We start from the raw sequence: 25,000 nt of genomic DNA, 5'->3' as shown, positions 1-25,000 counted from the left end.
ACCAAAGTAAAAGATAGAGCAACTTGCTTATGCTGTATGAAAGAGTGTGTTGATTAGTTGGTAAGTGGACTTAGAAGAAGTGTTGCCATGGAGAATGTACCAGTTACATGATCACTGACTGATAACTGTCAGGTTTTTGGTGATTGCAGGTTTAAACAGGTGGAATGTGGAAGGCCAGCAAGAAGAGCATTGCAATAGTCAAGCCTAGAGGTGACAAAGTAACAAACAAATGTTTCAGTAGGCCATCAATCTTAAAAAATTAGCTGGTTTCCCCCCCCACCAAGACCGATCTCAAAACTCCGTGAACTTGGTGTTGGCGCTACCCTCTGCAACTGGATCCTCAGCTTTCTGACCTATGGGCCACAGGGAGGATAGGTAACTGCACCTCCTCCACAATAACAACACTGAAACCCCCTCCCCCCCCCCACAACACCACCCTAGTGGGACAGATATCTAACAACAATGAGTCAAACTACAGAAGGTAGAGAGAGGGTTTGGCAACATGGTGCAATGAAAACAATCTGTCTCTCAATGCCGGCAAAACTAAAGAACTGATCATTGACTTGATAAAGGAGGAGCACACACCCCCATCTACATCAATGGGACTGAGGTTGAGAGGGTGAAGAGCATCAAGTTTCTCAGTGACGATAACCAAGGACCTGTCCTGAAATTTCCCATGTAGATGTGACAGTCAAGGCGGCACAACAATGCCTCTTCTTCCTCAGGTAGCTCAGGAAATTTGGCATGTCCATAAGGTCTCTCATCAACTTCTACAGATGCACCATTGAAAGCATGCTGCACAATGAGATAACAAGGTGCAGAGCTGGATGAACACAGCAGACCAAGCAGCAGAGGTGCAGGAAAGTGCATATTGGCCTGGTTTGGCAACTGCTCTGCTCAGGACCGTAAGAAGACGGCATGTACAGCCCAGACCATCATGGAAGCCAACCTTCCATCCACAGACTCTACTTACACAGCTCACTGCCGCGGAAAGACGGCCAAAGACCTATTGCACCCTGGTAATGATCTCCTACAACCTCTTCCATCAGGCAGGAGATACAGAAGCCTGAACACGCACACAGGTTAAGGAGCAGCTTCTTCCTAGCCGTTATCAGACTAATGAATGGACTCTTCACACACTTTAGCCTCAAATAATGCTGATCTTGCTAACGTTGATCTCACCAGCACACGCCCTGTGCAATGTAACTTGTATGCCTTTAAGTCTTTTTGATCTGTACATCCTTTGCTTTTACTGGGATCTGCCTGTACCACTTATAAACAAAGCTTTTCACTGTATTTCAGTACATATGACAATAAATAAAAGTCAGACGCTGCCTGACCTACTGAATGTTCCTAGTATTTTGTCTTTAATTCATAAATCTGTTTGTTTGTTTTAAACTTAAGGAATTTCCCAAATTTGGGTTTAAAAATACTTCTACTCAAGGTAAATCTGAAAACAAAAAGTTTACAGATTCAATGCTCAATCTGTTTAGATTTAGCTTGTTACAGCCTGTGTGACAGTCAGTCAGTCGTTGCAATTAGATTACAGACATGGAAATCAGCCACAATTTCTAATGACTGCAAATAACTTCATATCTCTAAATTTTGGAAGGGGCAGGATTGGGCTACGTTTTTCGACAGCTGAATAACCAGAAAGTTGTCAACACTAAGAATGGTTAATTGGAAGAAATACTGACATGCAATCAAATCCGTGCTGGGGCCACAGTTATTTACATGTTAATAATTTAGATGAGTAAAGTGAACGTACTATGACCCAGTTTGCTGATGACACACAAAGATGGGAGGGAAGGCAAGTGGTAAGGATGACAAAGTACGCAAAGTAAGGTTAAATGAGAGGACAAAAATTTATCAAATGAAACATATTGCGGGGAAATGGGAGGCTATGCATTTGAGGAAGAATAGTGAAGTGAATATTACTTAAATGGAGAAAAGCTGAAAAACTGCAGAAAGCTGCGCAAGAGGGATTTGGGAGTGCTCGTCCACGAATCACAGCAAAGCATGCATCCAAGTTCAATGAGTAATAAGGAAGATAAATGGAATGGTAGCCTTTACTTCAAGGGGAATGAAGTACAAAAGTAAGGAGGTTTTGCTAAAAACTATATAAAAGGCACCAGTCAGACCACAGCTGGAATATGATTTTGGGCCCTTTATGTAAAGAAAGGTATAATAAGCATTGGAAGCAGTTCAGAGAAGGTTCACTGGGCCGATACCAGGTATGGAGGTACCATCTTATGGGGAGAGGTTGAGTAAATTAGGCCTGCACACATTGGAATATAGAACAATGACAGGCTGAAAATACTGAACTCATTAAATAAAAACTGAAAAAATTTTTTAAAAAGGAGGAAAATAGGGAAAAGGTGGAGCAATGTGATTAGCTTTGAACTGTTCTAGCAGTGTTGGCATAAATGAGGGGCCAAGCAGCCCCTTATGCAACAAAATTAGGATTCTAAAAACTCAAGAACAGAAGCAAATGGTTTGAGGATGTAATGGTTGGGAAAATTGCTATTTAAAGCAAATTAGAGTGTGCAATCCTACCTGATAATAAGCTGCCCTCTGCAACTGGTGGGTTCCTTGTTCAACGTGTACTTCTGCACTCTCCACATTTGCTTCTATGCTATCTGCAAGAAGTAGGATAGTACTGTTAAAGAAAGCCTTTAACCTTGAATGCAAACAAAGAGAAAGTGTTTGATATAAAATAAGTAACAGTTTCACAGAGGCATCTTTAACAGTGGAGAGGTGGCAGATCTATTTGAGGTTGGAGACAGTCAAAAAGGATTAACACCTGATGGTGGACTGTGACTGCAGCCACAGACAAGAACGCCAAAGCAGTCAGTTAGATTTGATAAATACAAATAACCAGACTTTCATCAATTAGTAAAATGACTGAGGTAGGGCTGTGTACAAGAACAGTCACAGACACATGGCTCAAAAGGAAGCCAATTAGCTTAATGTCCTTGCTTACTTCAACTTTGATCCTTTAACAGTAGGCCAGCTTCCTACTTCTTTCCTGATGTCTCTTGATAAATAGTTCTTTTACAAAATCTTCCCTTTAATGACTGTTTACTAGCTCTTAGGGACAACTACACCACCATCATTTTAAGATGCAGACTGGAAACCAAGGAGCTTGTAGTTGTTTAAAATGACATCGACAGAACGTAAACAGAATTGTACGCAGACAAAAAAATAAATCACCTCACCCTGCCCAAGTTGTCAGGCCAGGCCAGACCTTTCCTAAAAACTTAAAATGATATAGTGCCTTGTGTTAATGAGTTCTCAGTTTAATTACAGCAATGTCTACACAAAAAAAAACACCCCTTTCTCTTTTGCTCTGAGGCATCTTTCTCATATTTCATTTGCTACTCCATCTCCATTGCACAAAAATCACAAAAAAACATTTCTAGCCCCCTCCAGTTCAAAAGGAGAATTAAACTAGATTCTAAACATTAACTGTTTCTTTCACCACAGATGCTGCTAAACCTACTACGCTTTATTTCAGATCTTCAGCAACTATAGTACTGTGCTTTTAAAGTAAAAGCACTTTTTAATTGTTTGGGATATCATAAGGTTAAGAAAGGGGCTTGTATAATGCCTTTTTAAAAACAAAAAATTGGCAATTGCATTCAAAACTTGGAGGGCTGCTGTGGGAATTTTTGAAAATTATACTCGTGTAGAAGAGGTTATTTTCTCAGATTTGGGCCAACCACATTCTGTTCTGCAGAACTAAAATGCTTTAGTCTGTATTTGCTTCAAAGCAAGAAGTATAACAGGTAAGACGGGTGAACTTAGAGCCTGGATTAATGTATGCAATGACGATGTTGCTATCACAGAGACATTGTTGAAAGGAGGGACAGAATTAGTAGCTTAATGTTCCGGGAAAATGACGTTTTAAACGAGGTAGAGGAGGAAACAGAAGAGGTGGAGAAGTTGCATTACTGGTTAGGGAGTGTATCACAACGGTGTTGAGGGAGGACACCCTGGAGGGATCTTGCAGCAAGGCATATTGGGTAGAACTCAGGAATAGGAAGGTGTAATCATGATGCTGGGACTAAAGACCTTCCCAGCTCCCAGCAGGAGACAGAGGAAGAGATAGGCAGTCAGATTCTGAAAAGATGTGAAAGTGACAGGGTTGTTGTGCTGGGTGATTTTAACTTCTCCCATATTGACTGGGACTCCCTTAGTGCCAGGGGGTTTGAATGGGGAGCAGTTTGTTAGGTGTGTCAAGAGAGTTTTTGAAACAGTATGTGGACAGTCCAACCAGGGAGGGGGTCCATATAGGACTTGGTATTGGGAAATGAGCCCAGCCAGGTGATCAAAGTTTCAGTAGGGAAGCATTTTGGGAATAATGACTGTAATTCCATAACTTTTTTGATACTTATGGATAAGGACAAGAATGGACCTTGGATGAAGGTGTTAAATTGGGGGGATCCCAATTATAACCGAATAATAAGAATTGGAGAATATGGATTGGGAGTGGCTGTTTGAGGGCAAGTCCATATCTGACATATGGGAGTCTTTTAAACACCAGTTGATTTGAGTGCAGGGCAGGCACATTCCTGTGAAAATGAAGGACAGGAATGGCAGGTCTTAGAAACCTTGAATGACAGGGAAATTATCGGCTCAGTCAAAAAAAAAAAGATATATCTAATGTCTAGGCAACTAAAAACAGGCAAAGTCCTTGAAGAATACACAAAGTACGAAGGAGCTCAAGCAGGGGGTTAGGAGGGCTAAAAGGGGCTATGAAATGTCCTTAAGCCAGCAGGGCAAAAGGAGACACCCAAGGCATCTTATACATATATTAGGAGCAAGAGGGTAGCTAAGGAAAGAGTAGGTCCACTCAAGGATAAAAGGAGGGAGGCTGTGTGTGGAGCTGGAGGAAATGGGGGAGATCCTTACTGAGTACTTTACATTGGTATTCATCGATGGAATGGCATGTGAGGGATATTGAGGTTAGTAAAAAGGTAGGTGAATACTCTCGGGGAGGTCAAAAAAATGGAGGAAATGTTGGGTGTCTTGAAATACATTAAGGTAGACAAGTTTTCTGGGGATCTATCCCTGGATATTGTGAGAAGCAAGGAAGGAAACAGCTGGGGCCTTAACAGATATCTTTGCATCCTCTTTGGCCTCGGGCAAGGTTCCAGAGGACTGGAGAATGGCTAGCATTGTTCCTTTGTTTAAGAAGGGCAACAGATAAACCAGGTGATTACAGGCCAGTGAACCTGATGTCAGTAGTGGGGAAGTTGAAGATAGAGAGACAGGATTTATTCACATTTGGAAGCAAATAGACTGGTTAGCGATAGGCAGCATGGGTTTGTGCTGGGGAGGACATGTCTCACTAATTTGACTGAGTTGTCTCAGGAGGTCACAAGAATGATTGATGAGGGAAGGGCAGTAGATGTTGTCTGCATGGACTTTAAGGCATTTGATAAGGTACCTCATGGCAGGCTGGTAGAGAAGGTAGTCTCATGGGATCTGGGTGAGCTGGCTAGAGGATAAGTGACCTGGACGAAAAATGTAGATGGTCTGATTAGTAATTTTGCAGACAACACCAAAACTGGCAGAGTTGCAGATAGTGTGGAGGATAGTCAAAGGATACAATGGGATAGCGATAGATTGCAGATTTGGGCACAGAAATGACAGATGGAGTTTAATCTGGACAAATGCAGGAAGATACATTTTGGAAGATCAAATTCAGGTGCGAATTATACAATAAGTGGCAGAACCTTTAGGAGCATTGTCAGAGGGATCTGGGTGTACAGGTCCACAAATCCCTGAAAGTGGCAACACAGGTAGATAAGGTGGGCAAGAAGGTGTACAGCGTACTTCATCAGCTGGGGCAAAGAATATAAAAGTTGGCAAGTTTTGTTACAGCTTAAAAACTTTAGTTAGGCCAAATATGGAATATTGTGGGCAGTTCTGGTTGCCACACTACCAGAACAATGTGGATGTTTTGAAGTGGGTGCACAGAAGGTTTACCAGGGTGTTGCCTGGTTTGAAAGGTTTTCATTACAAGGAGAGGTTTGGTAAACTCAGATCGTTTTCACTGGAAAGATGGAGGCTGAGGGGTAACCTGAAAGAAGTCTACAAAATTATGAGGAATGGATAAGGTACATAGTCAGAGGCTTTTTCCAAGAGGAGTGGTAAAGATTAACTATAAAAGAGGGCACTGGTTCAAGGTGAGAGAGGGAAAGTTTAAGGGAGAAGTGGAGGAAAAAATGTTTCAGAGGGTGGTGGGTGCCTGGAATGCATACTAGTGGAAATGGTGGAAGCAATGTTTAAGGCACATCTTGATAGACATGAATGGGAGGCACAGGGATAGAAAATTGGGCATGGGCAATAAGTAGCGGTCTAAATAAGATTAGGAATTGCCACAGGCTTGGTGGCAGAACGGCCTGTTCCTGTGCTGTAATGAATTGTATCCAAGAGTGCTACAGCTGGCCTGGGTCCATGATGCTGAAATAGGGGAATTACAATTTCCAGCATCATGATTTTCAACCTGATGAACGTAAAGGTCATACAAAAGGGAAGCATTTAAGAGTAATAATTTACCAATCATGTCTCCTTGATCATGGATCATCATTGCCAAGTCTTTAAAAATCTGGTTGACATCCAAGATGTTAGCCTGGAAAAGAGAATAAAGTAGTTTGAACATTCTGCTTACATTAAATCAAGATGAAAGTCTACACAATATACAACAGACGTCAACACCTTATAACAGGTACAACTTAAATTGTTCCAGTGCTCATTCACCCTATAGGGGCCATTTCTAGTGTTGGTGAGCATGTTGTGTACGAAGTATCAAACACATTGGGCACATATAATGCATGAGGTGGGAGAAACATAAGAGACACTAGCTCAAATAAGACGTGGTGACGTTATTGAAGCAACAAACTAATTCTCTTAGCTATCTCTGCCTTCCACACCCAGGGGCTACACAGAAATACATTTTCAAAGTAGAATTGCAGTGATTCAAATGTAAGAATACCAAAATTTATGACAATTTGCAAACTGATAATTAACAGAACTTGCGTCGGTCAACTTGTGGTCCCCTTATATCCCACAAACGTCAAAGACTTATTACTTATATATGTTTGAATGGACAAATTAAAACCAAACCTCAAGTTGTCGGATTGCTGTCTCTCGTTCCTTGATGAGTTCCAGATCTTCTTCAGTTATTGCAACCTCTTGAGATTGAGCTTGTGTCTGACTCCAGTCTTCATTACTAAGAAAATAAAATCGTTAATTTAGCATAAGTTTTAAAATATGCTTCTGTGACAAATGTGTGTTTACCAGAAGGATATCAGTGCTACAGAACAAGGGCATTTGAAGTTCCCAATATTTTACCCCAATTTTCGATTCATACCTCAAAATCTAACAAATGTGTGAATCTAATTCCAAACATCAGGTACTTTTCCAACCTTGAGTCACAGCATCTACTTAATTAAAATTTTGATTGAGATGGCCATAAGTATGTTAGTGTACTAAACCCACAGTTGGACAGGGGTAACCTTTACCCAATGGGAGGCAGTGTCTAACAATAATTCCACTAAGATTAGGAATCCAGAGAGCCAGATAACATTCTGGGACTTTTGGTTCAAACTCTGCCATGGCAAATGGTGGAATGGGAATAAAAATCTGTAATTAGAATCTAATGATGAAGATGAAACCACTGTCAACTGTTGGGGATTAAAACATGTCTTTTAGGGAAGGAAATCTGCCGTCCTTACCCAGTCTAGCCTACACATCACTCCAGACTCTCAGGAATATGGTTGACTCAATTGCTCAATGGGCATTTATGGTGAGGCAATAAATGATGGCAACATGCCCATGGATGAACTAAAAAAATTCACCCAAATAGGTTTATAACTGAATTCCAGAAGAGAAAAAGCAAACTATTCCTATTTCAGCAACAAGCTCCCATCAAGAATGTTCTAAGGAGTTTTTCTGACAACCACATTTGGTACTGTTATGATCTTGTTTACTGCTTGAACAGGTCAAAAACCAACTTGAAATCTACTTGATCTATCAAATTTCATTTTTGCAGATTTGTTACTGCAGTCAATCACTGAACATATTCAAATGAAGTCACTAATGTCCTTTTAACAAAAAAAATTGGTTTATAACAAAAACTATATGAAAAGGCAATTTAGAAAGATCATAAACTCCTTTCTCAGCTATGCCCATCACAGTCACTCAATCCATTAAGTATTAGTCCTATTTCAACTTCTTAAATTCTTACTCCACTGATTAGGTTACAACCCTTTCATACATTCACCAAACTGATTCTCGGTTACTGTCTCTCCTATAGGTACACAGATACAAGCTACCTCACTTGCTTTTCCATGTGAACTGAAAAGCCCTGTCTACTTAAACTGCTAAAACAGCTTTAAGACTTCTTTCTAGCTCCATTAGTCTGGCCGGCCACAAATTAAACTCTTGCTGGTATTAAACTGTTCTTCAGAACTAAACCTAATTGTGGCCTCAAACCAGTCTTTCTACATATCACAGAAGTTCAATTTTTTAAAAACAATTTCATCAACTAACATCCCAGGCAGTTAATCAAACCAATTAGTTTAAGTCACATTCATTCTTGGAAAAGACATTCCAATACTGTTCAAAAATGACTGACTTCTTTAGAAAGAAAGATACCATCACAGGACTAAAACACCAAACCCACTTATCTCTGCTTTAAAATCCAAATTCCCAAAATGATGATAATATATTTTTAAGTTTTTAATCACAGTACCTTTCGAATGATACAAGTGGTTCCTCCTTGACCTCATCATCACTGAAACCACTCTGGAAATAGAAACATTTTAATAACAAAACTGTTGCACTACCATCTTCAGTATTTGAGGAGGTTGCGGCAGAAAGGAAAGGAGAGAGAAAGAAACATATTCAGAGCTTGACTAGAATTGTCCTGGTTCCTACTTCAAATCACAACAGCTCAGCATCTTGATGCAGTGTCTCACTTTTGCCAGTAAGCAAATGAGCTGGAGACTGCACTAACAGACAACTCGTAATCAAAATTTGCCTGGCAAGAAGTATATGTTTTTCCACCATATTACACATTCTAGTTTGCAACCCAAATTGTTACTTGTTCAAAGACTGAGATCCTACAACCAGCTAAACAACACATCAAAAATACTAGTCATATTTACAATGTACCACTTGAAATAAAAAACAAAGATTTCAGAACATAAGCTACAGATAACTGACATTGGGATCCCGATTAAATTGTGCAGATGTGCATCATGACTAGTTATTTTTAGCTGCTGCTCCAGATTTGCTTATTTTCTGCAGATATAAAACAGACAGAAATGTAAACTGGAACCTCATTTACCAAACTTGCTGCTGCTCCTCTAAAAAGATTGTTTAAAAACAGCATTGCTATCTCCCATTTCACCCAATCTTGTACTAAAGCTAGATTCAAAATGGCTCCAGAGACTGATTACGCTGTGCGGACCTGGATGCAAAGGTGATGAAGTCTGAATTTTGAAAAGTATGGAATTAAAAAGTCTGAAAACCCTCAAATCATTGTTGGTCAGTCAATAAGTAAAGTGTCCGTTAGAGAAAGAAACTTGATGTGCTAATCTGGTCTAGCGTACATACAACTCTAGATCCACAGCAATGTGAGTTGACTCAACTGTCCTCAAATAGCCTAGGAAGCTGGTGTATGTCTCAAAACTGAAATGACCACCTGGCATTGATGTAGGTACTAGAAACTACAATGGCAAACTCAGTTCTGTCAACATTGCAAAGTCCACCTTACTAACATCTGGGACTAGCACCAAAATTGGTATGGTTGTCTCAGACAAAAATCAAGCAACAGCATGACATATTCATATTCATCTAAGCATACTTACAAAATCCCAGCCAACACCATCATCATCCCTGGTTTTCAGAGGTGGCAGAACCATGGTACGTAGTCAGGAGTGAAGTGCACCAGGGCCCTCAACATTGACTCCAGACCCCACAAAGTCTCAAAAGTATCAGGTCAAATGTAGGCAAGGAAACATCGCGTTGATTACCATGTACTGCCCCTCCTCAGCTGATGAATTATAGAAAAAGGCAGCTCATGAAACCTTCTTTGCCAGTCAATGTGACCATGGTTGCTCCTCTCTCTCTTCCGATACCCCTTGACACATTTAGCCTGTACAAATCTATTGCTCGCTTAAAAATATTTAGTGACGGCTTCCTCAGCCTTCCGAGGTAGAGAATTCCACAGGATCATCACCCGAAGTGAAAAAAAATTCTTCATCCAAGTTCAAAATAGCCTAATGTTTACCTGGAGATTGTGACCTTTTGCATTGGACCCCTGACTAGTAAGACATCATCCCTGCATCAACTCTTTCCAGTCCTTGCAGAATTTAAACAATTATCTCCCCTCTCATTCTTCTAAACTCAAAAGAGTAATTGACTCAATCTCTCCTCAGATAAAAAATGTGCCATCCCAGCAGTGTGGTGAAATCAGTACTTTTCCAGCTTGACCACCAGGTGGGAGAAGTATGAAAGGGGTCAATGGTGCAGAATATACTCTCGGTGGAGGACTTCATTGTTCATCACCAAAAATGACTTGACAGCACCAAAACAAACTGAGCTGATCATGTCCTAAAGAATACAGCTGTGGTGAAGGAACCAAGGCAGAAAAACAGTTGATCTCATGTTTTACCATATTGTCTGCCGAAGATACATCTGCCCATGAAAGTATTGGTAGAAATAACTGTTGCATGGCCCTTGTGGACACAAGTTCTGTCTTCACATTGAGGATACCTTCCATGGTGTTGTGCGATAGTATCACCATGCTAAGTGGTATAGATTTCATGAATTCATAGATGTCAAGAATTCATGAGGCAAATTAGGTCTTCTGCAGAATTCTACTCCAACACAACCTACAACTTCGTGGCCTGGCAGATCCACACTCTAGGGTATCCTTAACAATTAAGCCGAATGTTAAGCTCTGACACAGGGCCACATGAAAGCTTTCCAAAGAGATGGGAGTCATGCCTCAATAAAAGGAAATCTGAAGTATGTGACCCTACCAAATACACAGTGGACAATCAAAATGTCCACGTTCAACTGAGAGTAGACTTCTGCCATTAAGTCTCGATGACATGCATTCCACAATCTCCCTTCCACACAACAACCTATATATCCTTGAATTATATTTCTGTATGAAGATAAGGCAGTTGCTGTGGGAATAACTGCACCACATGGACTGCAGTGGTTAAAGGTAGCAGCTCACCACTACTTTTTAGGACAATTGCTGTTGGGCAATAAATTCTGGCCCAGTCCAGTCAACGAACCCCAAATTCCCTCAATACAAAATATACTGCAGGTTTTTGGGTGTGCAAATGGATAAAAAAAAGGGGACGAATGCAATGAGATCAAGAGCAACATCAGCCTAGTCACCATTTAGGAAATTAAGTCAGTAACCATGGACTGACATACAAGAAATTTAAGCAACTCAGCAAGGCTTCTTTGAGAGAACCCTTCAAATCTGGAAATTCTACCACATAGAAGGACTAGGGCAGAACAGGTATGAAACAACCACGACCAGCAGTTTTCATCATGCAGGGGTGATCTACATGAGCAGAGAATGAGATTGTCGATGTACTAGATTAAGTTAGCATTTATGGACTACTTTTACTTACTGAGACACGTGATGCTGCCCTTGCTCTTGCTACAGACTCTCTCTCTTTTTCTGCAGCTTTCCGCTGTGCTGCCTGGAAGTTGTTCAGAGCTACAGAAAATTCATTCATGAGTCGTTCCTTCTGGATTCGCTGCTGACGCTGAAGTTAATAAAGAAACATTTAGACTTCAAAATTTTCAAAAATGCATGACATATTTTACATGCTTAACCCTCAACAATGCATGCTCTAAAACAAAGTTACGGATTTAATGATTTTAAACCCGTTCTATTCTTCCATTCAATCTTCCATTTGTAGATTCTTCTACGAATATGTTGAAGAAATGCTCTTCTAGATGGGAGGCAAAATACCTTCAACTTCCTAAAATATTGTTAGCTCACTCCTATTCCACACTTTATTTAGGAAAAAAAAAAGATGAAGATGGATATGCTGCTGCTACGCAACAACGTCTCAAGTTTGCTGGATAACTTATACATGCAGGGACTGCCTCCACGAGTACCTATTTGATAAATTTACCAGAGACCTGCTGGGTCACATCTCAACAATTGTATCCAAACGCACAGACACTATAATAGAGCAGCCAATTAGTATGAAAAAGGGCTGTAAAGTTTGGTAATGAGCCAATGCTGATTTTGAATGTAGAGACTAGAGCCAGAAACATTGTATTACCTCAGATCATGTGTGAAACATTGAAGACCATATGTAACAATACAAAAATATCAAAATTTGTACTGAAACAAATCTGTTCAGGTGAATAGTACATTGGAATTTCTGAATACAAATTTGACTCCAAGCTCAGAATGACTTCTGCATTTTATTTCCCCATCCCTATAAAAGGGGAAAGCTATTAATTTCCAATTAACTGTCAAATGACAGGATGGTCTAAGCTGAGTTGAGCTTGTTTGCATCAACTGGGAGCTGTACTAAAATGGCAACTCACTTCCATTTTAGAATGACAAGACTACATGAGCGAGGGCGATCTTTTTTTTTGTCCGATTAGATTGCAATTGGGGTCTCACATGGTAGGCCACCTGTGCAACCAAATGTACCTGCTCACTGTATGCTAAAGGCAATGATCCAAGCTCCTTCAGGTGTTTATTGGTTTCCTTGGCAAGTTGATTTGTATAGTGTTGCAGCTGTTGCCTAAAAGAGGATAAAACATTTAAATAAAATGTAAGTTAAAAACTCATGTATTTTATGCCAAATAGATAATTTTCTAAAACCTAAGCAATCTAGTCAGACTAACTCTGATATAGATTGAAGCAAACTCAACCACAAACAAGTTCTCAGCTGGAAAACTATTTTTATACTTTATTTTTCTTAAAAGGACAACTTCATGAACACAAGTATATTGAAAGCCTGACTTTTTCCTCTACACCATTCCCCTTAGTTCCTTTGTTCTATCCCCTCTAACATGACTTGTCACAAGGATGGCGATATTGATTCAGCATCCCACTTCTTCACCACTACCGAACCAATACCCTCAAAAAGACCTTCACCCTCCATTATATTACCTGTCTCTTCCCCATCTCCCTATCTACTGCCGAAACCCCACATCCAGTCCCTTGTAAACTCCAGACTCAACTACGCCAATGCTCTTTTCACCGGTTTTCTAATTTTCATTCTCCATAAAATACAGCTCATCCAAAATTCTGCTATCCATATTCAAAAGTGTATAAGGAGCATGGTAAGTGGCTGAATACATAGCCTTGCAGAGCACTGGTTTAAGGATTCTGGTGAAGGTGGTGTTGACTGTGTGGCCAAATTCCACCCAACTCCATTTACAGGTTTGCTACCATTATTGTAGGTCAGATCTCAAACAATGAATAGACAGAGTACAGGGAAGAGATCGTGTGCTTAGCAGCATGGTGTAAAGGCAACAGTCAAGGTTAACGTCAGCAAAACGAAGGAGCTGGTCATTGGCTTCAGGAGGCAGAGTGGAGGACATGCCCCTGTCTGCAACAATGGTGCTCAGGTAGAGATGATCAAGAGCATCAAGTTCTTAGGAACGGTGATCACCAATAATCTTTCCTCACCACCCATGTCGACATGACTTGTCAAGAAAGCCCATCAAAGCCTCTTAAAGAAGTAGAGGCAAAGGAAATTCAGTATGTCCACACAGACACTTCCCAATTTTTAATAGATGCACCACCAAAGGTATCCTATCTGGATGCATGACAGCATGGTATGGCAACTACTCCTCCAAAGACCACAAGAATCTAGAGTTGTAAACACAGCCTAGTCCATCACACAAACCAGACTTCCATTCATTGGCTCCATCTATACTTCCCACTGTCTTGGGAAAGCAACCAACATAATCAAAGATCCCTCCCACCCTAGTTCCATCTGGCAGAAGATATAAAAAAAGTTTGAATACACGTACAAACAGATTCAAGAACACCTTCTTCCCCGCTGTTGTCAGACTTTTGAATGGACCTCTCAAAATGTTAATGTTGACTTCTCTCTACGCTCCTTCTCTGCGGCTGTAACACTATTCTGCACTATGCTCTGCTACCTTTGTTTGATACAACCTCTATAGCACGCAAAACACACTTCACTGTACCTCAGTACGTGACAATAAATCAAACTCAACATTTCAGGTACAGCGACCCTGCTTCAGAACTGATTGTAGCTAAGCAAAGTTTGGTATATATGCTGAAGATAGGGTGGGGGTGGGGAGGGCCAGAGCGGGTAGGAGTAAATATTAGGTGGAAATGGAGTACAGCCGAGAGCATCAGCGGAATAGTTGGGCAGACAAAGGAATGGCTAAAGAATTGTTTTGGAAAATGAATACCTGCTTATGGGGACTATTATTGGCTGACAATAGGTTGTTTGCGGTAGCAGCTCATGTGATGACAAGGCCTGGTGAGTGGAAGTTGGGTAAGGACATGGGAGAAAGTACTCAAGCCCTCAAATTGTTGAACACAATAGAGTCCAGAAGGTTGCAGAGTTCCAAAGCTGAAAATGAAGCCCAAGACAGATGCTGGCCAAGGAACACGGTGGTGTACTGAAGTGTGTGGAAGCTCTGGGTCATTTCTGCAGACAGACCACTTTCTGCAAAGTGGTCACCCAGTCTGCATTTTGTCTCCCCAGTGTACAAGAGACTAGATTGAATGAAGTGCAGGTAAACCGCTGCTTCTCCTACGGAGGAAGTAAATATGGTGTTGCACCTTCTGCAATTTCCAGGGTGCCATGGAGGTATGGGAGGTGTTGACAGTAGAGTAAACAGTCCCAGCGGAAGGCTGACAAGGGAGGGGAGGTGTTTGGTGGTGGCATCCCGCTGGATGTGGCAGAAATGGCGGCCAATGAACCTTTGAATGTAGATGCTGGTGGGGTGGTAGGTGAGGATAAACGGGACCCTAACACTTGTGATAGGGAGCGAGAGCTGAAGCGCAGGAGATGGGTGGGACACAGCTGAGGGCGCTGTCAAACCACAGTGGGGGTGAATCTTCGGTTGAGGAAGAATGTAGACAATTTGAAGGGACTCTTGTCCAAGATGGTAGCATTGGAACAGACGTGAAAGACAGAGAAACAGGGAGAGCCGAATACAGTCCTACAGGAAGCAGGCGGAGAGAATGTATAGTTAAGGCTACTGTGGGAGTCGGCGAATTTGTAGTGGGTATTGGTGGCCAGCCTATCCCCAGAAAAGAAAAAAAAGAGAGATGTCGAGGAAGGGAAGGAAGGAGTCAGAGATGGATCAGGTGAAGGAGAGAACGAGGTGGAAATTGGAAGCAAAATAGATAAACAACACCAATGATATCTTCAATGTACTGGAAGAACAGTTGTGGGCAGGGGCCAGAGCAGGATTGGCATAATCTATCACATATCTATTGCTGAGTAAAGACAGACAGAGTTGTTCAACACCCAAAGATTGAGCATGCAATTTCTTAAATCTTAGTCAATTCAAACCTAGACACTATAGCTCATTGAAAATTAATATTTAGAGCACCTTTAAATTATGCAATTTATACTTCAGGAGATTGCTTCTGGCCAAATCTTCTAACTTAAAATGCCATTGGTGTAATATCTACTTTACAAAATCCTCAAATCTGAATCAGAATTATTGATAAGCTTCCAACTTAAATATACTCATGCATGTACTATAAAATGGCACTCTGTTGTCTAGTTTAACTTTGAATCGCAAATATTTTAGTAAGTGTGGTATAAATTGGATATAACCTCACATAAATACCTATATACTTACAGCCTATCCTGAAGTTCACTTGTATCTTGTTGCGTTCCTAGTTGTTGCACAATTGTAGTTATCTGTGCAGCTGTGAATAATAGATGATTACTTTGATGTTGTTCTTAAATAACTACAACAAAATTCTAACACATTGAAATCTCCAATGCAATAAATTTAAGATTTTTGATCCAGCATAACCACTGCTGAATTATGCATAACACAACAATATGATTTTTATCTAATTAACTGCTTATTATTAAATGAATAAGTTGCCAAAGGCTTTAAACATAGTCTTTTCAACAGGTTGTTTTGTATTGTAGATGCTGTTTCTGCTCAGTGCCTGACTTATTCAACATGTAATTCCAGGTTTAAAGTGTTTATTTAAAACATTATCATGAGAGCAGCAGAACCAAGTAAGGTTTGGTATTAAAAAGCAATGTTTTTCATCTAAACTAAAAACTCCTTTTGCTCATTCATGTGTATTTTGTTGCAAAAATATATTTTATTCATAGAAGGAAATCTTTATGTACATACACAGTTAATGATGCCGTTCAGATCTATACTCTCTTTACTCAGAACCTATTTTCCCTTCTGGCTTCCGTTTTCTTCAGTAAACTTTCCTCGCAAATCAGTTCTACTTCTGGGACATCAACGCAATGTAAAATGGCGTGCACCATTCTCTATATTTACAATTAACCTCTAGGCTTTCAGCTGAGGCATCAACAGGGTCCAGTTATTGAATGGACCCACGTTATGCTTTAGCAGAAGGACCTTACCCAGTGGTCTTTCCCCACTATGCCTTGGTGGCAGCTGCCCCACGCTTTAGTGTATTCCTCAGCAAGTAACCCTGGACCTTGGAATGTGCCAGTCTGCACTCAGTCTGGGTCAACACTTTCAATTGGAAGACCAGCAAGTTTCAGGCAGACTAAAGAGCGTCTTTCACCATATTGATGGTCCTCCAGGCATAGTTGACATTTGATTTGTTGTGCGTCCCGGGAAACAGACCGTATAGCACATAGTCCCGCGTCACGGAGTTGTTTGGACAAAGCTTGCATTTCTCCCCAGACGAAGTGTGTGACAGTCTTGTTCCCTCCGCAGCCGCTTTGAGGGCAACGTGCAGTGGCGCAGAGAGTCCAGGCATGTATGAAAGATCTCACAGGCAGAGCCCTTCTAACCACCAGTCAAGCAATGCCCTGGTGCTAGTTGAACGGCTCTGGTTAGGAGGCATTCTGCCAAACGACTGACAGTCTGCACAGGGAATCACTCGACAAGATCCTCACGTACATAGATTAGAAAGGGATGGAGGATGGTGGACGGTGTAGAGAAGAGAATGACAACTTGTTCGACAATATCTCCCATCAAGAGATGCTAAAGCTATTTTGGTATAGGCAAGTTTAAATGGATACTTCTATTTGGATTAATTATCGAACTAAATACCACAAAGGAAACTGCACCAGTGATAGTATTAAGGTGCAGCTGCATACAGTTTAATATTTTTAGTCTTACAATATGTAAATTAGATGATTATGAAGCAGGTTTTGGGTGCACTGGACTTCATACTAACTTTATTTTAAAGTGTTATTGTAATATATAGCTATTTCTAAGGTTTTCTGTATGTTTCAAACCATTCTTTGATGGAAAGGGAGCACCATATTTACATAGTTAAGGCATTCATTTTTCTCTACATTTTGTCCTCTCCTTTAAAATATGGCAGATAGCCACCTCTGATGAGAGATAAAGATTTTCTTAAACAGACCATATCAATACTAACCCTTCCAATTACTGTTTCTCTTTTCTAAGAGACGTAAAAGTGGTCAGTTCAACAATGTAAACTATGTAGTGCAATTGCCCTGCATGTGATCACTGACCCTAAGCAGAATGGGGACCTACAATGTGATACCTAATTGATGATGGCTGTCGTTTGCTTTCATTCTTATTTGAAAGCAAATCTGTTACATGGGCATCACCAAGATCCTAGACTCAACAGATCCACACACATTCATTTGACACTTGAAATAAAAACAATTCAATGTGACGCACCTCAAATCGAACTACACTGCAAGACTGAGGTGTTGGGATCAGAAAGTAAACAGTGGATTTTAATCTTCTCATTTTAATACACTTTCACGAACTAACAATGTTAGAACCTATTTTTCACTTCTGGCTCCCATTTTCTTCAGTAAATTTTCCTAGCATATCTTTGTTCTACTTCTGGGACTTCAACACAACTTAAAACTTAAAAACTCTTGCACTTGTCACAGCCCAATATGGGTTCTTGTGCAAATGATACCATTTATTCACAGAACAGAATATTACAATCTTTTGGGATAAGAACGAGATTATTTTGTTCATAGTTTTTAGTGACTTATGTTGAAAAATACAATGTATGACTTTAAACTTACAGGCAGCTACGTAGCTATCTGCTAATTTGAATTCGTAACATCTTAAAGAATATCAGGCGATAATAAAATCCAAAGTCAACCAATACGTGTAGTACAAAGAAATTCAGTTATCCAATAATTTTTATTTCATAAAGGGATTTTGATACATAAAGACCGCATTTGCTGACTGAGGAGCACGTATGCTCGAAGGAGACACTTGAGTGTGTGCGCTGACAAACGGGATGTGTAGAAAAGTGTTTCAATTGTGCACCTATTTTCCACACATGCAGGGTTTCGATTGGGGTGGGGGTAGAAGAGATGCACAGTTAGGGCGCATGCGCAGATTTGAGATGAAGATCAACTATTGTCTAATCGAATTGTATGATCTTCATCCTGTATATCCAAGTGAAGTGAATTATAGAGAACTCTGAGGAAGTGGGGCAGGGAGGGAGGTGGTGAACGGGATCAAGATGGATGGGGATGGGGAGGTAGGGTAGATCCGGAACTGAGAATCATCATTTGGACCCTGAAAAGAACCACAGGAGGTATGGAGGGAGAGGTGTAGGTGAAAACTGGCAGGAGAATGGTTCAGGTAGGGGGCAACTCCCCAGGATGAATCCTGGTGGTCTTTTCTGCCACTGAACCCTGTTTCAATGGCACACCTGTTCTGTACACATATGGCACAATGATAGAAGGTCTGGAATCAACTGCAAGCATGTTTCCAAGTGAGCTCACAGCCAGTTTCCCTGCAGTTCCAGTGTTAGCAAACACTATCATACCTAACATGGAAAGATTTGCAGCATTATGGGTAGGTGGCATGGATGTGGAACCAGTCAATGGCTTCTTCAAACAGCTGGCAGACATGATAGGCTGAAGGGCATCTTTCTGTACTACATGATTCTATAATTTACTGACAAGTCACAGAAACATTTGGCAAAATGTAGCCAAATGTTAAGAGGCATGTTCTCTCCAAAAAAAGTTGGGGCTGTCACCAAATCTTCCAGTTTGTAATTCAGTTCAGACCAAAACATGCCCACTGAGAATAACTGAAATTGCACCTCAATTAAAGCAATATATTATGCTAGGTGCCTGCATTTTAACTGACATGTAACTATTTACATTTTCAAATGTTATTAAAATAGCTTATTAATCAGATCTGCTGCATATTGATCTTGCCCAAGGTGCAAGGAATGGGGAGTTTTCACTGCGTATACAAATGAAAACACTGGAAGCAAACATATAAACATTTCATTAACTTGAATTGGTAATAGATTTGTGCCAACCAGTTAATTTGGAGTTGTAAACTAATCTTAATGCAAGCAAGGTCTCTTTAGCTCAAAAGAAAAATTTCAGATTAATTTTTCCCCAAGATTTGTGCAATTACGACTTACTATTCTGAGAGATCTTCTGGATGTTGGCACTGCATGTTTGAATGAGAGCATTGAAGTCCCGAGGTTGAGAGTGGTAGTTGAAGCGATTGTCCTCAATTCGTCCGTAAGACATTGCTGCATAAAAGGTCAGTTCTAACCCACAGCAAGCAACAGTGAGGTGTCAGAAACGTCAGTACTTACTGCAGACCTGAGGATCAGAGTAGGGGAAATATTTAGAGCATGACAGACAAATTTCAAGTTCAAAGTCCTGGTTAAGACAAAATTAGTTGAACATAAAGCACAGCTGTGTTACTGGAATGAAGACCTCTATAACAAAGAGGCCTAAGGCTATTCAGTCCTTGAACCATTTGATATGATGACTTATCATCTACCTGCACTATCCAAATATTCCTTGATATCCACACATCTATCAAGCTGTCTCGAATATTCTCAAAACGAATGGACATCCAAAGCCTTCACAATCAAGAATTCTAAAAACGTACAAGTGTCCAAAGAAATCTCTCCTCATTTCACTCCTAAATTCTAACTCATTCTGAGACCAATACCTGAAATCCTGACTCCCAGCTTGGGAAATCAACCTCTCAGTACATACTCTATAAAACCGCAAAGAATTTTATATGTTTCATTCTTCAAAACTACAGAGAACATTAGTTTAAACTAGTCAGTCTCTCCTCATTTCCAGGAATTAAAACTGAACCATCACCTTTTAATGTAATTCTCTTCTTCCTTGGGTAAAGTAACCAAAAACTGTACATGGATTCGTCATTACAGTCTCACCAAAGTCATATCAACGTAGTTGAACCTCTAACCCATTCACCTTCAAAACAAAACAGTTGTTTTTTTTTAAATTTGCTGCCTGTACTAACATAAAATTGCGATCTAAAAAGTAGAGTTGCAAACGATATAATGTAGAACTTAGGGCAAGAGGTGACCATTCAGACCACCGCACTCATTACCTTGGCCAAAACAATGCACACCTTACTGAAATTGTGAATTTTTTTTTTTTTTTTTTAAAAATCAAGAGACATCTGTCATCTTGTTTTCAAATCAGCGGGAAGATGACAGAATTGCAAATCTCCAGACAGCAATATTGTCACATTACCTTCATAATAGAAGACAATCCACCCAAGACAGTGCATTCAGTGACAATTCACTTACTGCGATGAACCTTAATGCTCTGGAATGAATACAGACATACTGAAATCAAACACAAGTTACAGTCCCAGTATACACATCATACATATTAAAACATCTCAAATAATTCCAGATTGTCTCCCTTTTAGATTTTGAAATGCAAACAAACATCTAACTAAATAACCTGTCCCCAGATAGGTGATTAACACCAACTGCTCTGGCATTGTCAACCAAAGCACCACCTTAACATCTGATGCTAACAGATCATGCATCACCGAAATGGATGAGCTCAAGGTAAACCTAGAACAAGATGGGGTGGCAACAATGAGCCATTCTGATAATGAACATGAACCAATGAGGTATGCAAGGCCACTGTGCCTCAAATGAGCATTTACCAAACTTCTCCCAATCTGACCCCATTTTTAATCCCTCAGATTGAGAGAGATTCACAACAAAAGTTTGGAGGTGACTAGAGTTGTTAAGCAGGAGAGGCGGCTTCAGGTGTCGTACACAGAATTGGGTGGAATGGGGGTGGAATGGGGGTGAAAGGGTTAAAGAAAAGAGAGCAAGAGAGAGTGTATGTTGATGCGTAAGCAGACTTCCGACAAAAATAAACAAATACCTAAACCTGAGGGTTGTTAGAACAGCCCATTAGGCCACATCCACTGAAAAAAATTAAATGGGGCCTCACAGCTGTCAGACATCCGTCAAAGTTCCACTGCCACCATTTCTGCCTGAGCTTGCAACCCAAAATTTCTTATGATTCCACTGCAGTTATAACCCAGTTTGGAAACCCTGCCATAACAGATTAAAGCAAAAAGCAACAAGCAACAAGCAACAGATAATCCCATAGGTAGACAGATCCCTGTAAGAAAGTTCCAAAGTACTGCATTTGGAAAGATCTGCAGGGCACAGATGTTCTGGTCAACATTTTATCCATAATCCTTAGAAGAACTTGTCATTCACTGCTGCTCATAAGATTTTGTATACATGGTGGCTGCTGCATTAGATGGCAAATGAATCGTTTAAAAAGGAATTCATGACCCATCATATGATTACGTTGCCGTACTGTTGACCGCAGCTGTCCAAGAATCTCAAAGTTTTCAGGATAAATGTAGTATTTACTGTCCCATATTTTGCAATATTAATGATGACGAAACTGTCTACGTTCATTGGCAATACTCCAATGTAACTGACAGCAACATCTGGAATTGCGCTTGTCTGGGATAACATTTAAATTCAGTCACTGACATTGATTCCACATTTTCAGACTGAATCACCCAGATTGCAATCAATGAGAAATCAACCGAGTAAACCAGAACTTCTCCTTTTACACTTTAGTCTTGCTGCAATTGCACAAAACTCTCTAGCTCCGAGAAGGTAATTGTGGAATGTCAAATTTCTCTAAACGATTAAAAGAACTACAAATTAAGAATTTTTGAAAAATACTCCTGTCTAGCTTCCATCTAAATAGATATTTTGCCATCTGAAAATTTAAAAAGAATGTCAAGTAATTTTAACTTCCTGGTTTGATGCTGTCCAGAATATTTCAACGTGATTGGTTCACTGACTTAATTGGACCTCAACACATCCTCTGACTAGGCATTGGATTGAAATCGTCAGGAAACGCAAGAAAGATCCTGGAAGGCAGCTTGCTTCAAGGTCAGCAGGGCATGCCCTTGCTTCACTAATGACCACAAAATCCAGACAATTCTTGCTGCAAGACAGTCATTCATGCACACACAAAGGTTGTGTTTAGTAATTAAATAGTGAAATGAAATAGGCCATTTGCTGAAGCGTCAGCTTCACTTACATAAAGTCAGAGCTGTACAGCACGGAAACAGACCCTTCGGTCCAACTCATCCATGCCAAACAGATATCCTAAATTAATCTAGTCCCATTTGCCAGCATTTGGCATATACCTCTAGACCCCTCTATTCATAGACCCATCCAAATACCTTTTAAATGTTGTTCTTGTACCAGCCTCCACCACTTCCTGTCATATCTCATTCCATACATGCACCACCCTGTGTGAAAAAGTTGCCCCTTAGGTCCATTTTGAATCTTTCCCCTCTCACCTTAAACCTATGTCCTCTAGTTCTGGACTCCCCCACCCTGGGGAAAACACCTCGACTATTCACCCTATTCATGCCCCTCATGATTTTATAAAATTCTACAAGGTCACCTCTCAGCCTCCGACCCTCCAGGGAAAATAGCCCCAGTCTATTCAGCCTCTTCCTATAGCTCAAACCCTCCAACCCTGACAACATCCTTTTAAATCTTTTCTGAACCCTTTCAAGTTTCAGAACATTCTTCCTATAGGAGGGAGACCAGAACTGAACATATTGTTCCAATTTTTGTATGTAAAAATAGTGTAAAAATGTGAATACTGTGAAAGATGCAATGAAGTTTCTTTTCGAAATCCGAGATGGAGACTATCACTGGCTATTGACTCCTGGTTGTCTACTCTAGATTTACTCCTCTTGTGGACTTCATTTCCAATTGTTGAGTTTAGTTTCCCGTTCCACCTATTATTTTTTCAGAATAACACAAAGCGGAAAGGCCACCAAAACAGTAACAAATGATTCAGTTAGAATGGTTATCATAGGATCCCTACAGTGTGAAAGGAGGCCATTCAGCCCATCAAGTCCACACCCCTCCTCCAAAGAGCAGCTCACACAGACCAACCCCCTACCCTATCCCTGTAACCCTGCATTTCCCATGGCTAATTCACCTCATCTGTAAATCCCTGGGCATTATGGGCAATTTAACATGGCCAATCCACCTAACCCGCACTGTGGAAGCAAACCTATGAAGAGAAGGGGGAGAATGTGCAAACTGCAAACAGTAGCCCAAGGGTAGAATTGAACCCAGCTCCCTGGTGGTGTGAGGCAGCAATGCTAACCACTGAACCACCATGCTGCCCCAGTTATTATATAGGAGACTGCCATTTAGCCACTTTAGGCAGTGTTGGAACTCTGCCACAGCAATTTTAGCTAGTCGCAATTCCATGCCCTGTGGCCACCATAAACCCATCACTATGGTAAAATTGTCACAGATTCCCTTTTCCTACTTTTAAACCAATGAGCAAACGGCTATATGCTTGGAATTCACAAGTGCTACAATTCCAAAATTGTATAGATAATTCAAAACAAATATTAATTGCTCTAACCGACAGCACGATATTCTGTTGTGTCGCCATAATACCTTTAAAAGATGGAACTTCCACATGAAAAATTCAGCTGATAACTCTCTACAGCATTATATTTATGTAGTCACTTGTGAATAGGAAGTGAAAGTTCAATGTAAACATGAACAGGACATACTACCATTTAATTAGGCAAGTGATAGTTTGACAATTTGCTGCTGACAGGGCACATCCATCAGATTTATGCTCAGTCTGCTTTATTTCCCTGACTGCAATGTTTTTGCATTCCTTCGTAATTTGAAATTAAGAAAAAAAAAATCACAGTTCAATTCACAACCTGTGCCAAACTAGCCAATCTCAATGAAAACAGGGGCTCATAAGGAGATAATCCATCTAAATTCTCATTCCAAATCATTAGTTAATGAAGTTTACTGTTAAATGTACACATCAAGGGAGGACAGAACTGGTCTCAGCTGTATATTAAAATCAAAACGATAAAGCAGAAGTCACTTTCAGGAAGGGAAATATAGGAAGAAAAATCTTTACCTTCATTGTTTGTGAAGTATTCATAAATACAGGATCTTGCAATTTACTGATGAATTCAGAGACCAGGAATGTGGTCATTAACAACTTTGAAAATAAAACAACTGCAGCTACTTTCACCTAACAGTTCACACGGCATGACATGTTGAAATACAGGAACAGTCCACTGACTTCAGTGTGATGTTCTTTCAACTCTCTGGAGAGAGCAGATTGTATTGAGGCAATGTCCTACATTCAACTTGGAATAAGTCTTTACCTTGCAATACTCTTCCAAACCAATCATTTTTCCCAAAGTCAACTTCACTCCATTAGTTGATCAGTTCTAGAAAATACAGTAACTTGATTAAAAAGAAAAGGCTTTCACAGCTTGGTAGACTAAATGGCCTGCTCTGGCCAAATAGCATCCTCACCTGATTCAAAACCCACCTTAGGATCCAAGCAATCCAAGTTGATATTCCTTTGTAATTTGAAATTTAAAAAAAAAAAATCACTCTGCTCAATTCACAACTTGCGCCAAACTAGCCAATCCAGTGTATGCCTGACAGCAT

The 25,000-nt window shown here is 40.3% G+C and overlaps 2 protein-coding genes across 4 annotated transcripts in view; both read right to left on the bottom strand.

The window, feature by feature from the left end:
- ppp1r8a (protein phosphatase 1, regulatory subunit 8a) overlaps positions 1-25,000 on the bottom strand; it is a 54,868-nt gene that overhangs the window by 5,328 nt on the left and 24,540 nt on the right. The window lies entirely within an intron of this gene.
- Positions 2,509-20,806, bottom strand: stx12 (syntaxin 12). Of its 2 annotated transcripts, none has more exons than XM_048613031.1 (9): positions 20,730-20,806; positions 19,628-19,814; positions 15,874-15,943; positions 12,719-12,812; positions 11,673-11,810; positions 8,765-8,817; positions 7,135-7,240; positions 6,568-6,640; positions 2,509-2,639 (listed from the first exon to the last, which is right to left on the bottom strand). In XM_048613031.1, exons 2-9 carry the CDS (start codon positions 19,737-19,739, stop codon positions 2,524-2,526), a joined length of 762 nt encoding a protein of 253 aa, XP_048468988.1. In that variant the 5' UTR covers positions 19,740-19,814; positions 20,730-20,806; the 3' UTR covers positions 2,509-2,523. The 2 variants fall into 2 exon arrangements, with proteins under 2 accessions (XP_048468988.1, XP_048468989.1); XM_048613032.1 differs by lacking the exon at positions 20,730-20,806 and adding an exon at positions 20,331-20,439.

The sequence above is a fragment of the Rhincodon typus genome, chromosome 27 (assembly GCF_021869965.1).
Source record: "Rhincodon typus isolate 14 chromosome 27, sRhiTyp1.1, whole genome shotgun sequence".
NCBI lineage: Eukaryota > Metazoa > Chordata > Chondrichthyes > Orectolobiformes > Rhincodontidae > Rhincodon > Rhincodon typus.
Note: the sequence above shows the minus strand (reverse complement) of the source record. Positions and strands in the feature narration are given on the sequence as shown.